The sequence below is a fragment of the Mercurialis annua genome, linkage group LG1-X (assembly GCF_937616625.2).
Source record: "Mercurialis annua linkage group LG1-X, ddMerAnnu1.2, whole genome shotgun sequence".
In the NCBI taxonomy this organism is placed as follows: Eukaryota; Viridiplantae; Streptophyta; class Magnoliopsida; order Malpighiales; family Euphorbiaceae; genus Mercurialis; species Mercurialis annua.
Window position 1 is genome coordinate 48,658,139 of NC_065570.1, and position 24,826 is coordinate 48,682,964.

General features: G+C 35.9%; 1 protein-coding gene across 1 annotated transcript; it reads left to right on the top strand.

The window, feature by feature from the left end:
- The first annotated feature begins 287 nt into the window (after positions 1-287).
- LOC126663720 (U-box domain-containing protein 13) lies at positions 288-4,760 on the top strand. The gene is made up of 4 exons (XM_050356447.1): positions 288-741; positions 1,982-2,098; positions 2,516-2,971; positions 3,221-4,760. Exons 1-4 carry the CDS (start codon positions 472-474, stop codon positions 4,379-4,381), a joined length of 2,004 nt encoding a protein of 667 aa, XP_050212404.1. The 5' UTR covers positions 288-471; the 3' UTR covers positions 4,382-4,760.
- The last annotated feature ends 20,066 nt before the right edge of the window (positions 4,761-24,826 follow it).

Here is a 24,826-nt window from a genome sequence, read left to right on the forward strand (position 1 = left end):
AAAATAAAATAAAACATAAGACACCTAAAGACAGCAAATATCACATTATATTCCGTAGAAATAGCCACTTCCCTAAATCTTTTGTCTCAACTGAAACTACCTTCACCCACAGTAACTTACAGTTACCGCATACTAACCTTAGTTTAACCGTCTCAACTAACTCTGTCTTCGTACGGTAAAAAACAAAACCTAACTTCTTTCGGCGCGCCGCGTCACTTAATTAGCCAACTCACTCAGCCAAACCAAAACCGAACCGAACCGAACCAATACCCATTTAACACGTTAAACCCAAACCCAAGGTTTAGCCAAACTCTAGCCGCGCCACATAACGTCACTTTCTCTCTCTATCTCTAACTCTAACTCTAACTTTCTTCTCTCTCTCTTCTCTGCAACTATCAAAAAAGTCTCTTCAGCAGACGAAGAAGAAGCATAAAACGGTGCGTTTTGGGATCTGATTGAGTGGTTGAAGCAATGGAGGAGGAGAAAGGGGTGTTAGTGGAGAATTTGATAGAGATAGTGAATGAGATAGCTTCGATCTCAGAGTATAGAAGCTCGGTGAAGAAATTGTATTGTAATTTAGCCAGAAGATTGAAGCTTTTAACTCCATTGTTTGAGGAGATTAAAGAGATTAAAGAACTAATTCATCCTCATACTTTTCAAGCTTTGGTTTCTTTGAAAAGCTCTCTTCTTTCTGCTCAAGATTTGCTTAAATTCGGCTGTGAAGCCAGCAAGATTTACATGGTATTTTCTTTAATTTGGATCTGTTTTGTTTGTTGATTTTACATAAGATGACAAAGTTTAGATATAGTTGCCAATTTGGTCCAAAGTTGAAAGAATCATTTGTTTTTGTGATCAAATTGAAGTAGAATGTTTTTGGTGTACTATGGGTATCTCTTTCAAAAGAATATGGATCTTTGGATTGGAATTAGATTCTTCACTTAATTTTATTATCCTTATGTTAGTAACACTTAATGGATCAATTTGATCCCTTTTCGGGTTTTTTATCGAGAGTTTCTTATCTAGATTTTATCGATATGGATGATTCGGGTATCATATGATTTTGTCTCTTGTTTCTTTTTCTGTAGCTCTTATGGTGTTACTTGCATATAATTTTAAGTTAAGTTCAGGCCACTTTGATCTTCAGGATATGATAAAGTAACTCTGTTCCCATGCAGTAATTTGAAAAGGTGAACTTCAATTTGATGGCTTTTTCTTTTTTAAGAAACAACTAGATGGATGTTCACTATAAGGAAGTATTCTGGTTCCTATGTTGGTATTTTTAGGCATTCTTACTCTTTTTCGGAATAAGCAGCAGAAACTTGTTCCAAGATATGTCGTACGGAAACGGGATTCCTGAAACGAGAAATACTAGAACAAAAAACGGAATTTTTTTAACAAGAATAGGTTGTGAATTTAAAGATTTGGAGTGTCATTTGTTAATGGAGATGGAAATGCAACACTGAAATGTAGGACTCGATAAGTGACCACTTTTGAGTTACATATATGTGGAATATACTTTTTGAACATCAGAGCATCTGATTTTTGTTTATAAATCATATGCATTATGCTATGTAGCACAAATACGGGAAAATGGGACACTTGGACACGAATACGGAGAAACAATGTTTTCAAGGTTTCCTATGCTAAACAGGAAGTTTTGAGTCTGAATGGCCAAGTTTCCGACATGTTACCAAAACGAAAAACGTCGATGAAATATGATGACTTTTTAGTTTGTTTTCGATGTTATTATCAATCGACGGTTGACGGTTGACGGTTGACGGTTGATTATTTTTCTTCATTGTGTTTCTCTCTTCATTGCAGTTTTTGCATGTTATTTTTTTTCTTTGTTAATTTTCTTAAATTAATGTTATCCTTGTGAAACAATCAGATATTTGATCATTTGCTAATTTGCTGATGTGTTAGTCTTTCATGGGTTATTTTGTTGTTCTGTCTGAAGTTAACATTTTTCTTCTGCTTGCAGGTGTTGGAGAGGGAACAAATTATGAATAAATATCATGAGGTGACAGGTCAATTGGAACAATCACTAAGTACAATTTCCTATGAAAATCTTGACATATCAGATGAAGTTAAAGAACAGGTACAAAATTGAAGACCAATTTGGATTGTTTTTATTTAGAAATGCAACTAAGAATCCGAAAATATGCCTTCCTGTCATATCTTGCTATACGGTTGTACTCTGTTGACGATTTTGTAATACATGATGCGAATATAATTACTCGGAATCATAGTTATCTTAATAATTTCTTAATGTGAGCTTGATTAGGTATTGGTATCATGGTCTTTCTTTATTGCCATTATCTTATTTTAATCCATAGATAATCCACTCACTGAGAATAAGACTACCTTTTAGCTTTTGTGCAGAAACCAAGAAAAAAATTAGAAATCGAAAGGGCATCGATTCAATGAGAATATAAGCGGTCCTATGACAGAGCTTGTTCAATTAGATCATTTTCATGTTAAGTAACTATTGCAATTTTCTTTGTACTTTGTTTAGGTTGAGCTTGTCCTTGCACAGTTCAGAAGAGCCAAAGGGAGGGTCGATACTCCCGATGTTGAGTTGTATGAAGATCTCTTATTGCTTTTCAACAAGAGTAACGATGCAGAAATAGATCCAGTTGTCCTAAGAAGATCATCTGAGAAGTTACAGTTGCTAGGGATAGATGATCTAACACAAGAATCGCTAGCTCTGCATGAAATGGTTGGTGCTACCGGTGGTGATCCTGAGGCAAATATCGAGAAAATGTCGATGCTACTTAAGAAAATTAAGGATTTCGTGCAAACAGAAAATCCGAATCTGGAAACAATAAGAAAGGAGAAAAATCTACCGCCTAGTGGCAGTGGACAAGCGTCCACCAATGCGAATCACAAGGCTCCAGTTATACCAGATGATTTCCGCTGTCCGATATCTTTGGAATTGATGAAAGATCCCGTTATAGTTTCAACAGGACAGGTATAATCATGCTAACATTGGATTTTAATCTGGTATTATTTTCTTACATCACTAAAATTTGTTTTTCATGTTGCCTCGAGTGACTTAGGATCATCTGTATGATGAGTTGTCATGTGAGATGTCTAAGCCAAAGGTTGATTCTAAATAAGTAGTATACACCAGAGAGGCGGATTTACGGCATGATCATTGTCTGGATAAACTTTTCTAACACTCAAACTGTTTAACAAGTCATCTTTGTCTTTGATGTAGACATATGAGCGTTCTTGCATTGAGAAATGGCTGGAAGCAGGGCATGGAACATGTCCAAAGACGCAGCAGAACGTTAGCAGTACAGCTGTCACACCAAATTATGTATTGCGCAGCCTCATTGCTCAGTGGTGTGAAGCAAACGGCATCGAACCACCGAAACGACCCAGCAGTTCTCGATCCAACAAAACCACATCCGCCTACTCTCCTGCCGAGCGTACTAAGGTCGAGATTCTCCTCCATAAACTCACATCTGGTAGCCCTGAAGACCAGCGATCTGCTGCAGGTGAGATCCGCCTTCTTGCCAAGCGAAATGCAGATAATCGTGTGGCTATTGCTGAAGCTGGTGCAATCCCACTTCTCGTGGGCCTCCTCTCAACACCAGACTCCCGCACACAAGAGCATGCGGTGACCGCACTTCTTAACCTTTCTATATGTGAAGATAACAAAGGAAGCATCATATCAGCTGGGGCGGTTCCCGGTATAGTGCATGTGCTTAAGAAGGGCAGCATGGAAGCTCGGGAAAATGCTGCAGCCACACTTTTCAGTCTTTCAGTTGTCGATGAAAATAAGGTCACGATAGGCTCATCCGGGGCGATCCCCCCACTCGCGATGCTTCTAAGTGAGGGTACCCAAAGGGGGAAAAAGGATGCTGCGACTGCACTTTTCAACTTGTGCATCTATCAGGGGAACAAGGGAAAGGCGGTGAGGGCTGGAGTTGTGCCCACGCTAATGCGTCTGTTAACTGAACCTGGCGGCGGAATGGTCGATGAAGCATTAGCCATATTAGCTATACTGGCTAGCCATCCGGAAGGGAAGTCATCCATTGGAGCTGCAGAGGCAGTGCCTGTATTAGTGGAAGTTATTGGAAACGGATCCCCCCGGAACAGAGAAAATGCGGCTGCAGTAATGGTGCACCTGTGTTCTGGAGACCAAAAATATTTAATCGAAGCACAGGAGCTTGGAATCATGGGGGCACTACTAGATCTAGCTCAAAATGGCACGGACCGCGGGAAAAGGAAGGCCCGTCAGTTGCTGGAGTGTATTAGCAGGTTTGTCGAGCAGCAAAAGCAGGCTCACGTACAAACCGAGGCTCAAGCGCAACATCAGGTTCAGATGCAGCAGCCACAACCAACATACACAGAAAATTCTGCTGACAGCTGACATTTTTAAGTTACACCATTTTCTCGATTTGATAATTGTTTCTTTTCGGTTTACTTGAAGAGGGGGCCTCGGTTTGGGAGGGGAAAGGTGGAAGATCACCTCCCCAGATTGTAAGTTATTCATTTGTTTGTGTGGGATGATGACTACACTAGAAAAATATACCAAAGATCCAAGGGAGGGAAAACAAGAAAGAAGACAAATTCTCCAGGCATCTGACATGAATATTGTGAATTGTATCATTGTAACATGTAATTATCATCCTCAGTTTTTATTGAAGAGAGGTTAGTTTCTTGTATTCAAATGAAAGCATGTAAGATACGACAGTTCCATATCGATCCATTACGGTAACGAGAAAAATCACTTGAAGAATTTGATGCAATCCTCTTTTGTTTGCAATTGTTCATAAGTTCCTCACTGTCAAAAGAAAAAAAAGGTGTAATTGTATCCTTAATATTTATTTCACCGGCACGTATGTAGTTTTGACTTTTTTTTTTAACTCAAATATCTTCTCAAAGATTTTTAAATCACTCAACTATACCCTTGTTAAATGGTATTAGCACTAAGTTATTGAAGGATTCGGTTAATCGCTTTATTGTTTTATGGCTTAATGCTTTAAAAAACCCGACCTTTCATCCATTTTCAATCCTACACTAACGTTGAAAATTTATCAATTTTACCCTATTTTATATTTTTTCATTTCGATTGTACCCTGAAGCATAAAATTGACCTTTATTTATTTGACAAAAGTTCAAAAAAGTTCTTTAAAAATGGTCAATTTAGAGAATTTTTTTGAATTTTTGCCAAATAAAAAAGGTCAATTTTGTGCTTCAGGGTACAATCGAAATGAAAAAAAATGCAAAATAGGGTAAAATTGAATGATTTTCAACGTAAGGGTAGGATTGAAAAAGGAATAAAAGGTCGGAATTTTTTAAGACATTAGGCCTTGTTTTATTAAAGAAAGCTTTTGAAGGAGAAAGGTGACATTCGATTTTACAAAGTTATGATATTTTGTAATCAATGTCAACTATGGGAAGAATTTCAAACAAAATTAGTGCAATTATTCCACAAGAGAATTAAATAAAATTAAGAAAGAAAAGAAAGTTTGGTTGTCCCCAAAGAAGAATTTATGCTTTCTGTTGTTTAGTAGCCAAAGTGGCCAAAACAAACTGGCCTAAGCTACACGTTTTCCATGTCAAATAAGCAATCCATCTAAAAAATATTTAACAGATTATTAGGTGAGACTTAGACTATAATATTATAAAAAGGCAATAAAAAGAAAAAATAAATTAATTTTTTTCTTTTTACATTTTAAGAAAGAATAGAAAAAAAATATATCGCTAAAGTTGACACAATTGTTTGACAGATTTAGCGCCAAATTTTGAATCCATCGATAAATGGATAATTAGCAATGAATTTTGACAACATTCTGCAATTATCAATGAAAAGTCCATAATAGTTTTATAAGAAAAGGGATATCCAATTTGCCTATACTCTTTGTTATTGCAGCTAGAGGGTTTAAGATTTTAATTGATAAAGCTAAGGATATTCGTCTTATTGATGGGATCATTCAAGGCTATCCGAAACCAATATCTATCATGCAATTCGCGAATGATATTCCTCCTTTTCTTCTAAATAATTTATAAATGATTTAAAATTTGCTCTGTAATTTTTGTTGCTTTGAGTTGATTTCAGGTCTCGAAATTAATTTTACAAAAGAGCTCTATTATGGGGTTAAATGTTGATGAGACACTCAGTTTAGCTGCTCAAGTTTTAAATTGTAAAATTGACAATCTGTCAACCAATTACATGAATATGCCTCTTTCGAAGAGAAATTTACAGTTCAAAAAATTCTGATCACTTACCTAATAATTTCAATAAATAGTTAGCTTGTTGGAAGGGTAACTTGGTTAAGTCGGTACTTTGTAGCACGTCGATACTTTGTGCATGTAATCGTCCTTAAGGTCTGGTTTTTGTGGTAACTATAAACAGATTTCCAGTGGAGTCGCCAAAAGATGTTCGTCTAGAAATATTTCTGACTCGAATTTTTGAATTAATAATTGGGATCGGTTTGAGATTTGATGCTTTAACAGACTTGTAAAAAGATATTCACAGGGTTTTTTTGGTTAAAAAACTCAACCAAATAATCTATCAGTATTAATTTGGGAGTTAAAAAACTCAGGGGAAATTAATGTCAAAATTACTCCTAAGTTAAAACAATCCGGAGATTACGGGATAAAAAGCATTGGGCTTGGTTTTTAATTGATTGATTTGTTGATACAAAATTATGAAAACTCTGAGCTATTTATAACTCTACAAAAATCAAGATTTCTAATCTAATTCTAGCTAATATTTCTAAAGAGAAATATTCCTAATGAGTTACAAACTCTTATTTAAAATAAAAAGCTAATAAAAAAAGCTTTAGTTGGGCTTGATCCCTAAATAAGTCCATGTGATGCTCTGACCCATATCATTTTTGGACCAGTGTAAACACTCATAAACAATTCCATTTTATTGCTGATGATTTTCAGTTTATCTTCGTTTCTTGGTAATTGAATTGCGCTTCTCTGACAAATTTTAATCCATTAAAAAATGAAAAAGAATTGGCTGTTTATTATATCTATAAAATTAAAATAACATATATAAATGGATGACTACCATTAACAGAAAAATCAAACCATTGACGGCTGCCAGAAAAAAAACTAGACGGTTAGTATTTGATAGAAAAGAAAGGTTCTAATTTGAAAAAAGAAGAAAACATATATTGTTTAGCACAAAATCGAATAATATTATATGTCATATATCATCAAATATAAAGTAGTTATTTACTTCAAATGTTTTGAAACGAGATAGAACTTACTCCCTCCGTTCCAAATTAATAGACATTATTTTCATTTTTTATTCCAAATTATAGACGGTAATTTATTACTTGAATGTTTAATCGTCATATATGCCCTTATTAATTATGTTTGAATAAATTGGAAACAACACAAAAGATAATAAACGACAAAATTTCTACTATAATAAACGAGGGTTAGTGTGATATTTTTTTTATAAGTTCACTCATTTTATCTTGATAAATACAATTTTTTAAAACATGTATTTGCCTTAAACTGTCTATTAATTGGGATGGAAGGGGTATTTATTTTCATAAATTGAATGGCTACATATATAATTTTCATTTTCTATACTAGGCTCCATTTTTAACTTAGACTTTAATTATTACTATTTTTTATATGAAAGTGGTACTTAATGTTATTAAAAATGACAAAATAGACTCTTTTTTAATAATTTGTTTCTCTCGCTGTTATTTCTGCCAACATGGACGACATATGACATATCATTGAAATTTATTCCAATTAGAATATGAATAGTCTTTTTCATTTTGGAACTTAATGTTATTAAAAAATTGTAAATTGAATTCTCTATCAATACTATATGTGTGTCTCAGCATACGAAATGATAATTTTATTTTTGTAACAGGAGGATTCATTTTGTTATTTTTTTAATAACTTTAGGTACCACTTCAAAAAACAATATCATTATAGTTCAAGTTAAAAATCAAATCAAATGTGAAAGTTTAAAGGCTTAAGGTCTTAAAAGCTACCGACCTTTCAATTTTTTTTCAATAGCACCCTCACCTTATAATTTTTTCAATAGCACCCTCACCTTATAATTTTTTCAATAGCACCCTATTTTGAATTTTTGGCTGTCAATAGTACTCTAAATTGAAAAAAATTTGAAAGGTGGGTAGTTTTTCAGACCTTAAACCAAGTTTAAATTATACATATAGCCATACTGCATTGTACTTTTTTTTTTGAAATGTAAGTTTTCATTAACTCAAAGCAAAACCATTTGATCGGCCATTACATAAGCATAAACATCCGAGGGGACATGCCCCCTCCATTTCATACTCGGATTAGAATCAAGAAGAGCCTTTCTAGCTAAATAATCAGACAAGGAATTTGCATTCCTGCTGATATGGAAACACCCCTTGCTCTTATTATTACTGAGCTTATTACAATCATCAGCAATTAAACTCATATCATTACAACACAATACCTTGTGATTAAAAATATCCACTGCTACTTTTGAATCAAACCTGATTTCAAAAGGAATAAGATTCTTTTCTACTGCTAGAATGATGCCATCTCTGATTGCATGAGCTTCCCCTATCTCCACTGGAACTGACTTATCATACAGCTTGCAACCTGCAGCCTGCACCTCCCCTTTCCAGTCCCTGATTACTACCCCCGTGCTAAACAAACCCTTCTGTTTATTGAACCCAGCATCAACATTAATACAGTAAAGGTCCTTCTCAGGAGGTACCCATCTCTTGTCCTCATCTCCTTGAAGCTTCATCTGATTCCGTCTTTCCTTCAATTTGATTTCCTTTACTTTCACAAAGTCTTCTATATAGTTCTCTGCCCAATGGAAGAGGACATCTCTTGGCTTAGTAATTTTTCCATGTACCACACAATTCCTCTCATGCCAGATCAACCACAACAGCACAACAAAGAGGAGAAAATCCTGTTTTCTCAGATTCCTATAGGCTTGAAAAATGGAATCCTGCATATTCCAATGCTTTCCTGGCTTTAACAGACAAGCTTTGTCCCAGATCTTCCACACTTTCCTTGCTGCTCTACAAAACCATAGAGCATGAATCTGTGTTTCTCCTTCACCTTCACAAACTGGACAACATCTATCAATGCACATTCCTCTATTGATGAGATTGACTTTGCATGGGAGCCAGTTATTGTAACACTTCCAAAGAAAATTTTTGATATTTGGAGGTAAAGATAGACTCCAAGCAAACTTCCACCATTTCTGCATCTCTAGTTCATTTGAACCAGAAGTTGGGTTCATGCTTTCCCAAGCAACTCTATACCCACTACGAACCGTGAACATCCCTGTCTTTTCAAAATGCCATCTAATACAATCAGGTTGATCAGTTTTAGCCAAATTGATGTTAAGAATGTTTTGAACATCAATATCAGTAAAGGATTTTTTCACCAGATCAACATTCCAATTACCTTCTGTAGTCATCAGTGAACTCACCATAGAGTCTTCATGAAGAATATTCAGATTGAAAGGTCTGAAAGTTCCTTCAGAAGTGAGCCAGTTGTCTCTAAAAATTCTAATCTCCTGACCATTTCCCACTCTCCATCTCATTCCTTTCTCAATGATGCTTCTTCCCCAGAGAATACTCTTCCAGGTAAAGGATCCATTTCTAGGACATATAGCCTCCATAAACGACCTATCCTTAAAATACCTATGTTTATATACTCTGGACATCAAATTATCTGGCCATTTGAGAACTCTCCAAGCCTGTTTTGCTAGCAAGCTTTGATTTACACACTCCAGATCCTTAAATCCAAGGCCTCATTTGCATTTAGGTTTACACAGAACCTTCCATCTGGCCCAATGCAGCTTCCTTTTCCCTTCTGTACTTCCCAACCAGAACCTCTTACATAACCTTTCAATCTCCAAAATTAAACTTTTAGGGAATTTGAAACAGTTCATATGGTAAGTAGGTATATCTTGAATAACAGCTTTAATTAGAACTTCTTTTCCTCCACCAGAAAACAGGGAACCTCTCCAGCTTTGAAGCTTCTGCCAAATCCTCTCCTTCACATAATTCAAGCTAGTCCCTTTCTGTCTACCAATAGAAGAAGGTAGACCTAGGTACTTCTCATGACATTGCACCACCTGAACATTCATAATCTGCATAATCTCTTCTTTAATATCTGCATCAATTCCTTTACCAAAGCAAATAGCAGATTTGTCGAAATTGACTAACTGACCTGATGCCCTCCCTTATAACTGCAGCATATCCTTAATCAGTTTACACTCAACAGGATTGGCTCTAGCAAACAGCAGACTATCATCTGCAAAGAATAAGTGAGAAACCTTACAATTTTCACCAAAGTTAAGACCATGCATCAACTTCTTCTCCACTGCAGCATTGATCAAAGAGGATAGACCTTGAGCACAGATTAAAAATAAGTAAGGGGAAAGAGGATCCCCTTGTCTTAATCCTCTTTGAGCTACCATTTTCCCTGTCACAGTTCCATTGAGCAAGAAGCAAAACTGCACAGTAGAAATACATTTGAGGATCTTGTCAATCCAGCTTCTGCAAAAACCCAATTTGGACATCATTGCCTCCAGAAACTTCCATTCCACCCTTTCATATGCTTTTGACATATCCAGTTTAAGAGCTAAAGGACCATTAGACTTCCTCCTAGCTTTCTTAATCACATGGACACACTCAAAACCTAGCAAGGCATTGTCTAGAATCTGTCTACCTGGCGCAAATGCACTCTGAGCAGGGTCTATCACTTTATCCAGCACAGTTCTGAATCTATTAGCAAGAGTTTTAGACACTATCTTATAAATAACATTACACAGGCTTATAGGTCTAAACTTAGATATAAAATCATCAACTTTCACTTTTGGAATGAGAGCTAGCACAGTTTCATTAACACATCTAGCATCACTATCATCATTTAAAATCCTCAAACATACCTCAATCACTTATTTTCCTACTATATTCCAGTACTTCTAAAAGAAGAGAGCTGGAAAACCATCTTTTCTAGGAGCCTTGGTAGGAGGCATCTCTTTCAAAGCTGCAACTACTTCTTCTGCAGTAAAACTTATGCACAACCTTCTATTCATTTCATCATTTATTCATGGTTTCACAAACTCCATAACCTCTGCAATATCCTCATCTACAGGATTAGAAGAAGTAAATAAAGAAGTAAAATACCTCTGGATGATGCCTTCCAACTCTGCAGGATTTTCCTTCCAAGAATCAGTCTCATCTTTGAGTCCTGTAATTGTGTTCCTAGCTCTCCTTTTAGATGCTTTCATATGAAAGAATCTAGTGTTACAGTCACCATAAGCCAACCAATCACTTCTGGATCTCTGCTTCCAGGAAACTTCTTCTTTAAATTGAAGTTCCTCCAGGACAGTCTCCACTCTTCTAATATTCTCAACTGAAATATTAGAATTAGTAGAATTCACAGAGACAACAATTCTTCCTTCTTACCCTCAATCTCCTTTTTCAGCTTTCCCATAGAGATTCTGCCCCATCTATTGAAAGCACTAGCACATTTGTTTAGTTTCACAAGGATATCCTCTACTGCATGAACAACCATATTGTCATTCCATGCTCCTTCCACTTCTGCTGAAAACTTCTCATCAAGGGTCCAGGCTTCCTCAAATAAGAATCTTCTATTTTTCTTTCTGTTCCTCCTATTCCCCTCTGTGGCATCCACCTTTTTACTCCATATGACTATTGATCTATGATCAGAACCCCAATGATCAAGAGTTCTGACCATAAAATCAGGATATAACATTTGCCATTCCATGTTAACTGTGAACTTGTTTAATCTCTCTATCACAATAACATTTCCTCTATTTCCCCACCAAGTGAATTTCTTATCATCCATTCCTGCATCAAACAGCTTACAGCTATTCAACACCTTCCTGAAATTTCTCATCAGATAATCAGGTCTAACAACACCCCTTTCCTTCTCATCTTCAGATAGAATCTCATTAAAGTCGCCACCACATATCCACGGGCCTGAAAAAATCCTGCTTAATCTCTCTAACAACGTCCATGAATGAATCTTTAAGTTTTGAACAGGATTTCCATAGAACTCAGTAATGCGAATAACCTTCATATCCTCATCAGTACACACACAATCAATATAATGAATTGAAGAACTCAATATAGAAACTCTAATAGAGTCCTTCCAAAGCAGGGCTAAGCCCCCCACTTTTACCAACACAATCAACCATAAAACAACACTCCATATCTAAATCCTTTGCCTTCTTCTCCAAAGAATTCCTCAGCATTCTTGTCTCCATAAAAAAAAACCAGATTTGGCTTAATTTTCTGGATATGGTCTTTAAGATTTTGGAATGTTCTAAAGGGACCAAGGCCTTGAACATTCGAACTTAAAGCTATCATTGTGAACGGCGAGCCTGCTCTGCAGACTTTGCCGATTACTCATAGTTATTCTCTTTACCAAAACCATAGTCCCCAGATTGGGATAATGTTTCTGGTGTAGCACTCGTACTTCCTTTCTCCCACTCTCCTTCAGCACCTGCATTAACCTCAATCAGATTTGAGATATCAAGTAATGGTAATATTTTACCAAGGCTTTTCCTTTGATTTTTCTTAGCAGATCCAGTCTTGGTAATGAGCTTTTTGGATACAACTTTCAACTTAAGCCCAACTGAACCTTCCGGTCCAATTTTCGAAAATATTTTCCTTCGCGCCACAGGAACCTTCTCTCTTAAATCAATTTCCTGATTTATCGTAACGTCCACAAGCTCCACCCCATGATTTTCTTTCCATTTCCATCCTCAGTTTGATTTTCAACTGAAATTTACCCGTAATCTTCTCCTTGATCTGTGGAGATTTTATTTGTATTCCCTGATGTCCTCCACTAATTCCTCTATTCTGTTCCCTCACCGTTGTCTTCTCCGCCTGAACTTTATGTTTATCACCTTGTCGGAAACCACCATCTCCCCCATATCTCTCTTTTGTATCAGGTTTAAGTCTTTTCCCTTGACTCAGCATTTTCTGAACCGGACCAGCTCTTATCAACTCACTATATCTAGCTTTGCTTAGAGTATTCTCCACTGTAATGCACTCCACAGTTGGATGTCCATTAACACCACAACCCATACAGAACTTCGGTAGCCTCTCATATCGTAACATTGCCACCACCATTGATCCCTTCTCATCTACCCTCACTTTCAGTCCCCTTTTCAGCGGTTTAGAGATATTAACTTTAACTCTAACCCTTATGTATTTCCCCAAGAAATCACCAGCTGCTCATGGATCAATATCAATAACCTCTCCAATCTGTTTTCCCAGAGATACGCCAGCTTCTCTAGTTTGGCATAGCAATGGTAAATTATGTATTTGCACCCAGAAATTCATCTGGTCAAACTTCATTTCCTCATAATTAGCCAATCCCATTGGAATTTCTAGCACAATTGCATATTCTTGAAACTTTCATGGGCCTCCTCTGAGCACTATTTTTATATCTTCTTGGTCCTCAAAATGGATCACAAACAGGTTGTCTCCAACCACTTCTACCACCATCGATTTCTTTGTTCTCCTCAGAAAGTTTACCGCGGAGATGAAGCCTTCCTTATTTCTTCGTCGACAAAACCTTACCCACCAGCAAGTGGGCTATCTTTGTAACTCCTACATTTCTCGCTTATTCTCTATTAAATCATCATCATCTGATAGTGATAGAGATTCATATAGGGTTGCAATATCCATTCTCAGAGGAAAAACTTTTCCTATTAAGGAAAGTTCTATTCTGCTCTAGCAGCAACTTTGTTATCAAATCATATTTTTTTATTGCATTTTACTCTCAAAATTCAAAAAAGCTTATTAAAATCACCCTCGCAAAATAAAGATTTATGCGAAGGACAGTCTCAATATATATCGTTTCTTACTATGAAACTCAACAAGGGTGGACTAGTGATGCGGTTGCGGAGACGGATTTTGAGTTCATGGAGAAAAGGGAACGCAAAGTGACGTAGATTCTGCCGAACCTGAAAAGTGTGCGATTTGGGCGGTTCCGGAAACTAAGTTTATTAGAAACGGGCCAACGATCGATTTCCATGGGCTTTGCCCATGGCCTACGTCACTTTTAAGCCGAATTCCATCATCTGGGCCTTCAAAATGGTGTTTTTGTGATTTCGGCGGTTTTTAAGACTTTTTAATTTATTTCGTTTTACACCCAATTTAGGGTTTTTATTTTGTCTTAGTATTTAAACAACCTTATGAGTTGTTGAACAGCAGTTTTTGATGTTTTGAGACAATTTGATTATTTTTTCAAATATCGGTATTCAATTGAATCAACGACTTTTGATGCCTATTGCCTAGTATTCTTTTATTGAATCAATAGGTTTTAGAAGTTAATTGCTGGCATTATTTTATAATCAACAACTTTTAAAGTTATCTTATTCTTTATTGTGACTTCCGCTACATCAGTTGGTATCAAAGCTCAGTTCGTTTCTGGATTGAATCATACCGGCAAGGAGAAATCAACGTGTGGAAGAGGTTTACGAACGCAACCATATTCGTCAGGTTGAGCAGCGACTCGATGAAATTGACCAACGAATGGAAGAACGGATGGATCGAATGATGGAACACATGACGGAACAGATGGGTGCGTTGTTGGCTAACCAAAACAGGGCTAACCAACCACCTAACGGAGGCCAACACTTGCCACGAGCAGAATTTCCAGCGTTTGGCGATGAGGAAGATGATGAGTATTATGAGGAAGCTCCACAACGACGGTAGAGAGGGCGCGTTGATGATGATCGACGGCGTTGGGAGAGCGGGATGCGGACTGAAATTCATGAATTTTATGGGGGGGCTCAAATCTGAAGAATTCCTTGATTGGCTAGCCACGGTAGAGGAGATTTTGGAATTCAAGGATGTACCGGCTGACAGATGTGTACCCTTAGTGGCAACCAGATTTCGTGATAAGGCAACGGCGTGGTGGCAGCAGTTGAAATTGACACGCAGCCGACTGGGAAAACCCAAGATCGACACGTGGGAAAAGATGAAGAAGCACTTGAAAACTGCGTTTCTGCCTTATAATTTTCAGCGATTAATGTACCAGAAATTGCAAAATTTAAGGCAGGGAAGCAAATCTGTGGACGATTATACCACATAATTTTTCCAATTGATTGCACGGAATGATATACAAGAGACTGAAGATCAGTTGGTTGCGAGGTATATTGGTGGGTTGCGGGTCTCAATTTAAGACACGGTCAATCTGTTTGATCCGGTGTCGCTTTCAGCCGCTCATCAAAAGGCGCTGCAGATTGAGAAGCAGAGTAGGCGCACAAGCAGTTTTAGCAATTCTGCGACAGCAGGTGCCTATGGAAGTGGCAGTAGTGGAATGGAGAACAAAACAGCAGGTGGTGCCGTCAGTAGAGGTACGAACAATTTTAATCAGTTTCTTAGACCTGCTGGTAGTAGTAATATTCGCTGTTTTGGTTGTGGTGAGATGGGTCATAGGCAGGCAGACTATCGAAAGACCGCTGCAAAGAAGACATTTTTTGTGGATACTGATGATTTTGTCGATGAGGAATTCAAGGTGATGGGTGGCCCAGTTTATGACAGTCGCGAGGGACTTGAGGAGGAGGTGGTCTCTGGTGATACGGGGGTTGCGCTGGTCGTGCGACGGGCTTGCTTAACACCCAAGGCAGCAGATGTGCCATTTTGTCATTGATGCGGGCAGTTGTGAGAATATCATCTCGGCAGAGGCAGTCCAGAAATTGGGCATTCAGACCGAGAAACACCCCAAACCGTACAAATTGGCGTGGCTAAAGAAAGGTGGCGAGGTTAGTAACGTTACGTGCTCTAGTGCTTTTTATGTTGGTGCACGATATAGGGATTCTATTTGGTGTGATGTTGTCACCATGGATGCGTGTTATTTATTGTTAGGGCGACCTTGGCAATTCGATCGTAAAGTCAGGCATGATGGCCGAAATAACACTTATAGTTTTGTGTTCGTAAAATTGTGTTACAGCCTAGCCGTGGTGTGGAGGCAACGAAGCCTGTAGAGAGTAACACTAATTTGCTGTCTTTGGTGAAATTTGAGGAGGAGCTGCAGACTGCAGAAACTGTGTATGTGTTGATTGGGAAAGAAACAGTTGAGGAATCTGTGGTACCAGCAGTAGTCACACAACTATTGGATGAGTTCGCAGATGTGTTTCCAGATGATCTACCGTCAGCTTTACCGCCGTTGCGTGATATTCAGCATCATATTGATTTGGAACCGGGGGCAACCTTGCCTAACAGACCTCATTACATGATGAGTCCAACAGAGCATGAGGAGTTGCAGAGGCAGGTGGAGGATTTGGTTGCTAAGGGGCATGTGCGTGAGAGTATGAGCTCATGTGCAGTACCAGCCCTTCTAACACCTAAGAAAGATGGGACTTTTCGCATGTGTGTGGACAGTCGAGCAATTAATAGAATCACAGTCAGGTACCGTTTTCCTATGCCACGGCTGGATGATTTACTTGATCAGATTAGCGGGGCAACGGTTTTTACCAAACTGGATTTAAAGAGCGGATATCATCAGATTCGCATCAGGGTTGGGGACGAGTGAAAAACGGCCTTCAAAACCCGTGAGTGGCTGTATGAGTGGTTGGTGATGTCGTTTGGGTTATCAAACGCGCCAAGTACGTTAGTGTGTATGATGAACCAAGCACTTAGACCTTTTATCGGTAAATTTGTTGTTGTGTATTTCGATGATATTTTGATCTATAGTGCTAATCCCGAAGTGCACCTTCAGCACTTGCGAGAGGTTTTGTGTGTGCTTCAGAGGAACAGTCTATTTGCTGCCAGAAAGAAGTGCGCTTTTCTGACTCGAAAGGTGTTGTTTCTGGGATACATTGTGTTTGAGGAGGGGCTGCAAGTTGATGATTCGAAAATTGAGGTAGAGAAGCATTGGCCTCAGCCGAGTACCATTACAGAAGTTCGAAGTTTTCATGGTCTGGCTTCTTTCTATAGGCGGTTCATTCCTCATTTCAGTAGTATTATGGTTCCTTTGACTGACTGTATGAAAGGTGTGAAGTTTGAGTGGACAGAGGCAGCCGAGGCAGCATTTCAGCAGATCAAGATGCGGTTGACGACTGCTCCTATTCTAGTGCTGCCAAATTTTTCACAACCATTTGAGCTACATAGTGACGCTTCAAAATTGGGGATTGGGGCTGTTTTGAGTCAAAATAGTCGACCAGTGGCATATTTCAGTGAGAAACTGAATGGAGCGAAGCTGAATTACAGTACATATGACGTGGAATTTTATGCGGTAGTGCAAGCAGTCAAGCATTAGCGACATTACTTGTACCACAAGGAGTTTGTTCTGTACACTGACCACGAGGCGTTGAAGCATTTACATCGTCCATGTAAAGTGTCACCACGTCATGCTACTTGGGTGGCTTATCTGCAACGATTTACTTTTGTGGTCAAGCATAAGGTCGGGGTCACAAATAGGGTGGCAGATGCATTGAATCGTCGTAGCAACTTTCTGGTTTCATTACGTGTTGAGGTACCCGGTTTAGACTCGTTTACTGATTTGCTTGAGACTGAGCCTTATTTTTCTGTGGTTATGAGGAAAGTGCAAGCAGGCGAGCAAACTGAGTTTTTGCTGCATGACGGTTTTCTGTTCAAGGGGAATCAACTGTGCATTCCTGAGAGCGGCTTGTGGATGCATATTATTAGAGAGCTGCATGGAGAGGGGCATGTTGGGCGTGGCAGGACCTTGCATCTGGTTCAATCATCTTACTTTTGGCCAACAATTCACAAAGAGGTGGAGAAGTACGTCCAAAGGTGCTGTGTTTGCCAAGTTTTGAAAGGGGCGACAACTAATGCAGGCTTGTATATGCCGCTGCCAGTGCCATCGCAACCTTGGGCGGATGTTATCATGGATTTTGTGTTGGGATTACCGCGTACTGAGCGAGGGTATGATTTATTTATGTTGTTGATCGTTTTTCTAAAATGGTCCACTTTATTCCTTGCAAGAAAACAACAGATGCGGTTTCAGTTACACAATTGTTCTTTCGAGAGGTGTACCGTCTTCATGGGCTGCCCAAGTCTATTGTGTCGGATAGAGATACTCGGTTCCTCAGTAACTTTTGGCGCAGCTTGTGGAAGATGGTGAACACGCAACTGAATTTCAGTAGTGCCTACCACTCCCAGACTGATGGTCAAACTGAAGTTGTGAGTCGGTCATTAGGCAAATTGCTGCGGTGTTTGGTTGGCACACACGTGAAGAGTTGGGATCAGAAACTGTGCCAGGCCGAGTTTGCTCATAACCATGCAGTCAATCAGGGAACGAGATTCAGTCCTTTTCAGGTGGTGTATTCGATCGCCCCCAAGGGTCCATTGGGTCTGATTCCATTACCGAGCAATGTCAAGATACAGTCGAAGACAGAGGATTTTGGGAATGGGTTGCAAGAAGTTCATAGGACAGTTCTTGACAACTTACAACAGGCTAACTCACACTACAAGCAAGCTGCGGATGGAAAGCGCCGTGTTGTTGAGTATGAGGTAGGAGATTATGTGTGGGATGTTCTGACTAGAGAGCGGTTTTCGGTTGGGGACTACAACAAACTTTCTGCCAAAAAGATTGGACCATTGGAGATCATCGAGAAAATCAACCCCAATGCTTACCGCCAGAAACTGCCCAGCCATATTCGAACGGCTGATGAGTTCAACGTCAAGCATTTGATTCCTTTTCATGGTGATTCTTCTGATGATGAGGCTACTGCAAATTCGAGGTCTAATTTTTCCTACCCTGGCGGGAATGATGCGGTTGCAGAGACGGATTTTGAGTTCATGGAGAAAAGGGAACGCAAAGTGACGTAGATTCTGCCGAACCTGAAAAGTGTACAATTTGGGCGGTTCTGGAGTCTAAGTTTATTGGAAACGGGCCAACGATCAATTTCCATGGGCTTTGCCCATGGTCTACGTCACTTTTAAGCCGAATTCCATCATCTGGGCCTTCAAAATGGCGTTTTTGTGATTTCGGCAGTTTTTAAGACTTTTTAATTTATTTCGTTTTACACGCAATTTAGAGTTTTTATTTTGTCTTAGTATTTTAACAACCTTATGAGTTGTTGAACGGCAGTTTTTGATGTTTTGAGACAATTTGATTATTTAATATCGGTATTTAATTGAATCAACGACTTTTGATGCCTATTGCCTAGTATTTTTTTATTGAATCAATAGGTTTTAGAAGTTAATTGCTGGCATTATTTTATAATCAACAGCTTTTAAAATTATCTTATTCTTTATTGTGACTTTCGCTGCATCAACTAGCATCAACAATGGAGTTATATATTTCTTATTCTTCTTTAAAATAATATAAAAAAGGTAATTTTTATTAAAATCTGTAGATATTTATAAAGGAAATTTCATATATCTATTTTTGTGTTTTTAATTTTTATCATTTTTAAAAGCAAAAGACAAACTACTAAAAAAATAGGATATTAAACTCCCTAGGTCACTAGGCTTACCTCAAATTACAAAATGATCACTAAACTTCATTTTGTTACAAAATGGTCACTAAACTATACCTTTTATAACAAAGGGGTGTCACTTATATAAAACGCACCGTTTTCAAGTTAATATTGTTACAAAAATAACACTAAACTTTTCATGATTTACAAAAAAGTAATTGAATTATACTTTTTATTACAAAAAGGTCACTGAACTATGTCCCTTTTTGTAATTTTGGTTTGCCACGTAAGCAAAAACATTGCGTTTTATATGAGTGACACCCATTTGTAACAAAAGGTATAGTTCAGTGACTGTTTTGTAATAAAATGAAGTTTAGTGATTATTTTGTAATTTAAGGTAACCTTAGTGACCCAGAGAGTTTATTATCCCTAAAAAATATGAAAGGGGAAAGATGTTGGGTGAAAAAAGGAGGCAAAGCTAGCTGAAGAGAGGTTAAATTTCTTTTAACATCAATCAAATGAAGACGACGGTCATCATACAAAAAAACATAAACTTTAGGATATGGAATTCCGAGCCCTAATTTGATTGAATATTATCATCGACAATATTGTTACTTTCTTGCCCCACAAATTAATCAAAAGCAACTACTCTTCTTTCTTTATATATATCTCTCTTCTTCTTCTCTTCACTTTTCTCTTTACCCTCTATATATTATATCTAAAAAGACATTTATAAAATAATTAAAAAACATATATTTATTATTTTATTCAAATCTATCTAATACATTAAAGTTGAACCCAAATCACTGTAGCAGAAACAGTGATTTTGGGTTCCAAACTATATCTTTTATTTGTCATTTATTACTAATTTGCCATTTGTATTCTTATCATACCATTTATTTTACTTCTCAATTTTGACTTCTTCACAAGTCACAACGCAATTGCCTTACATTTTTTTTTATTTGTATTTTTTCTCTTTTTTTTTATTTCGTCAATTTACCCCTTAAACTTTCAATTTTTCAACTTTTTCCTAACTGCGAATATTTTTTTCTTTTGTATATCATTTTTTTTCTATTTTCTTTTTCATTTTTTCATTAATTTTTATTTGTTTCAATTTTTATGGGTCTCATATTTCAAATTAACTTCATGATTTATTCTTTACCATTGTAAAATATGTAGATAAAGAAGATATAATAAGAAAAATTTAAAAACAATAATGAAAAAAATTAGTTTTATGAGTCACGTTAGATCGAAACATTCATCTTAATTTATGCTCAGAATCTAATATTTAATATAATAAAATTATATGATCAAATATTTATTGCTACAAACGCAAGCAAGCAACCATTTAAAATTAATAGAATTAAAATTAAATATTTAAAATTAATAGAAGTAAGTTTGATTATTTATACAAACGGAAGAAAACAAGAACATACAAATATTTCTAAAACACTAATCTATAAACAAAGTTAAAGCCAGTTAACTTCACTATCCTAAGCTACTGATGATGAAACATTAAAAAAATCAACAAATATGACTTTACAAATAATATGTACTCAAATTGGCAAAAAAAATGGTTTAGTTTGGTAAACGAAGGGGGTTGATTAGAGTTAATGGCTTATAATATGTGATCAAACGGTGTTTAAGATACACAATAAATTATATGGTTGTGTTTGAGTAATGCAACTAGCGACTAGATATGTGTCCTTTTGAAGTAACGACTGAGATTGTTTTTTGTTTATTCAAACCGCATAAAATGGAGATGTTGCGTATAGATAGATTTATTTCTTTTGTAATACTCCTATTTATATAATATATAAAAAAATTTATAACATATATTTTTAGATTAATGAATTTTTCTACTTGCATATACACGTTAACGTAAAAAAATTAATTTAAAAGATCCAATTCTTTTAGATGTTTGATATTCCTCCCCAATTTATTTTAAAGATTAAGAAAATACTAAAATGCAAAAGTAAAATATTTAAAATAAACATTTATTTAGTACTTATTATAAAATTATTATAATTTATTCATTAAATATGCATTAGTCTATTTAATAGTTATACTTTAATTTAAATAAAAAAACCGAAGCAACGCGAGAGATTCGTACTAGTATGCATAAAAATTAATACGTTTAATGAATAATTTATTATATTTATTATGTATAAAGTTAACAATCTAAAGTATGAATTACCATTTTTTTAATTTGAAATATTGAATAAATGTTTGATAATTATTTTTGTGTATTTGTTATACATACTCTAACTCTGAATCTGTCTCTCTTCTTGGTTAGTAATATGTTAGCATGACCAACCACAAAGTGTAGATGAGTTGGTAAGGCGCTTTTCTAATTTAAGTGAGGTCGCCAGTTCGAATCATGTATGCAGCCGTTTAAAACTTGGGGCCAGAGTTTGCCTTCCCGCAAGGGACCTACACGTCTCGAATGGGGATTAGTCTGAATGTGAAAGACTTAAAAATGTCGTCTTATAGTTGAAACCCGTTCAAGAAACCTGATGGATCCTGTATAAAAAAAAAAATTAGCATGACAAAACCAAAAGTCAGGGTCCGTGGGTGATTATTAGCCGAAAAACTACTTTAACTTTACATAATATATACGTATGCCATAAGGCTATGAATTACCAAGTGTCCATAATAAAAGAAAGAGGAGCTTTGTGGGCTGTGTCTGTTCTGCCTTTATTCGTTCTTACAAGGCAGCCTTGGACCCTTCAAAAGCAAATCCCTGATTCCTTTGCTTTATTTACAAAACTATATATGGATGTTTATTTTCAAGTTTATAATCATTAACGTCGAAATTTTACTTTTTTAATCCTATGTATGTTTTTTAATTGTACTACTTTGGTTCATTTTTCACTCGCCCCGCGATAGTTTCTTTTGAAACATTACTATATATATTATAAACAATTTATGTATATAATGAATGATTGATATATCTAGTATTCGGCTACATGCACATATTATACAATTTCTTGTTGAACATGCCGTAATTTTTTCAATCAATCTGTATCCTTCATTATAAAATGAATGGTATAAATTAATCTAGTATTATTAATTTAAATTTATTTAATCAGCATCGTTTATTTTGTAATAGAGATTTCTAGATTATAGATTTAAAAGCATGAAAACATTGATGTCCCACTATTTCCTCGTTTTCTAATGTTTCCGAAACAGAAACGTTAGAGGAAACTCTCCCAGAACGCGTCAAACTCATATGCAGTTAAGAAAAATAAAAATAAAATTCCTATTTAAAAACACCTGATCTATTTCTAAATTCTTTTCGGATATGGCAAATTTAATTTGTATTAGTACATAAATTATTTGTCAGAAATTCAAATTTAAGTTCTTGTCAATTATTTCTAGATTGTTACTTTCTCCGCTCATCTGAAAATTTTAAATTTTTTATTGTAAATTTATATTGTTGTTTGGATTTTATTTAAGACCGACTGATATAAAGATTAATTGAAAAAGTTTGTATTTGTGGAAGAATATTAATTTCAAAAAACTGGATGTATAGAATTTTAGAAGCAGAGAGTTGAAGAAGAATCTCTTTTTTTGGTGATGATGGCCGAATTTGTCACTGTTACCGTGTTCGTTTTTTTTTTTTTTTGATGAAAGTGTTTATTATAATTAGATTTAGTGTACAAAGGGCTTGGGTTAGCTATTATTTTAACAAACTAATTTACTAATTTATATGTATAATTAGGGTTTGAGTTCTGGCGATTAACTTTTTTTAGAATCAATATTATTAATAACTCTAATATATAGTATAATCTAGAATTTTAATATTATATTAATTATATAAGATAATATAAAATATATAATTAATAAATGATCTTCTATAAATATATATATATGTGAAAAATTAAAAACTATCCTATATTATTAATATCGATACATTTTCTCAATTCTTAATTTTTGTAAAATGCCGTTTTTTCATGTCCTTTTCGTGTCATATATCCATATACTTTTTGTGTTATGTCTGTTTCTTGTTTCCGTGCTACCTAGATGCCTATCAATAACTAAATTTAAAATACTTACATGTTCATATTAATTTAAAAAGTTATAATAATAAGACCCGGATTACATATTACCCACTGCCATGATTGGTGGTTAAAATAAAGAAAGAATCCTTCCCACTTGAGGTTGAAAATGAAAAAACATTGCATAGTTCATTTTCCTGTTATTATATAGAACTGATTAAGTTGAATATCATAAGAATGATGAAAAAACAAAGCTTTTCTGCTAAATTTTTAACGTTAAATAGATATTCAGAATTCGAATCAAAATCTTTGATTAGGTTAGCCGTTGACAGTAGTGGTTTAGTGTATAGTTTTGAGTGGGATTCTTGGCGTTTTCTATACATGCACTCATTTTTCACTTCAACTTTCTCACCTTTTCACACTTACCAAACAAAAGATGTGTCAAAAAATAATATATACCACCAGTCTCCTAGTACGTTCTTCTATATATTATTACAAAATCATTGCAAATTCTCTCTCTGCATATGATACAGTTCGGTGCATGAAGTAAGAGTACAAGACTGAACAAGAATCGTACGGACACACCTCTCTCTATCAGATAGAAATCATCTATAAATGTAAGACAAGAACGAGCTTTCTGGGTACTCTAGTTTTCTTACAGTTACAGGAAATTGGACTGTTATGGAAACTAAGATAATTATAATTTAAATTGTCGAATCTATGGCGTCTTACGTTTAGATATTTTATTAACGTTTGTAAAAATTCAAAAACTTCGTATTCATAATCTCATTATGTAAAAAATATCGTTTTGTCCTTTTTTTGTTTGCCCATCCTGTTTTTAGGGTTTTGCCCTAACTAATCGGATCCGACCTCCGTCGCACACCTGACATGGTGGGTGAGTTTTTTCAGTGGAGATTTTATGCATTCACAAGACTCGAAACCGGGACTGTGTTTAAGCGACAACAAGCCGCTTACCACTTAAACCAACCCCTTTCGTTCGTTTTGCCTTTTATTACTTCACTATTTCTCTAGTTTTTGTTTCAAAGTTTCCTTTTTCCTGTAACATATATTTATTATAAATAAACATCGGATTAAATATTGTTGCCTTTGCCCAATTATACTACCACATTCAATATTTTATGTTTTAATAATTCAACCATTCATTTTTCCAAAAAGTAGAATGTCATCGATCAATTCTAGTTAGATTTTATCTACGTAACTTACCGATTACCATATAGATAGAATTACACTTGATAGGATAACCTTTCATTGTTTGCAAAATAATGAATTTATCAAAATATATTAAATTGAATGTCGAAAGTAGTATAGTCGGATAACTCAAAAATATTTAACCTGTTAAACATCAATTAATTTAAACAGCATACCTAGCTATATATAAACTTAAAACCTAAGAAGTTGATTAAAAACCAAAATA

What these genes read in the sequence shown, in the direction of transcription:
- LOC126663720 (XM_050356447.1), top strand. Translation starts at nt 472, where the DNA reads ATGGAGGAGGAGAAAGGGGTGTTAGTGGAGAATTTGATAGAGATAGTG. An exon ending in AAGCCAGCAAGATTTACATG is followed by an intron (nt 742 to 1,981) that starts GTATTTTCTTTA and finishes TTCTGCTTGCAG; the next exon opens with GTGTTGGAGAGGGAACAAAT. An exon ending in CAGATGAAGTTAAAGAACAG is followed by an intron (nt 2,099 to 2,515) that starts GTACAAAATTGA and finishes TACTTTGTTTAG; the next exon opens with GTTGAGCTTGTCCTTGCACA.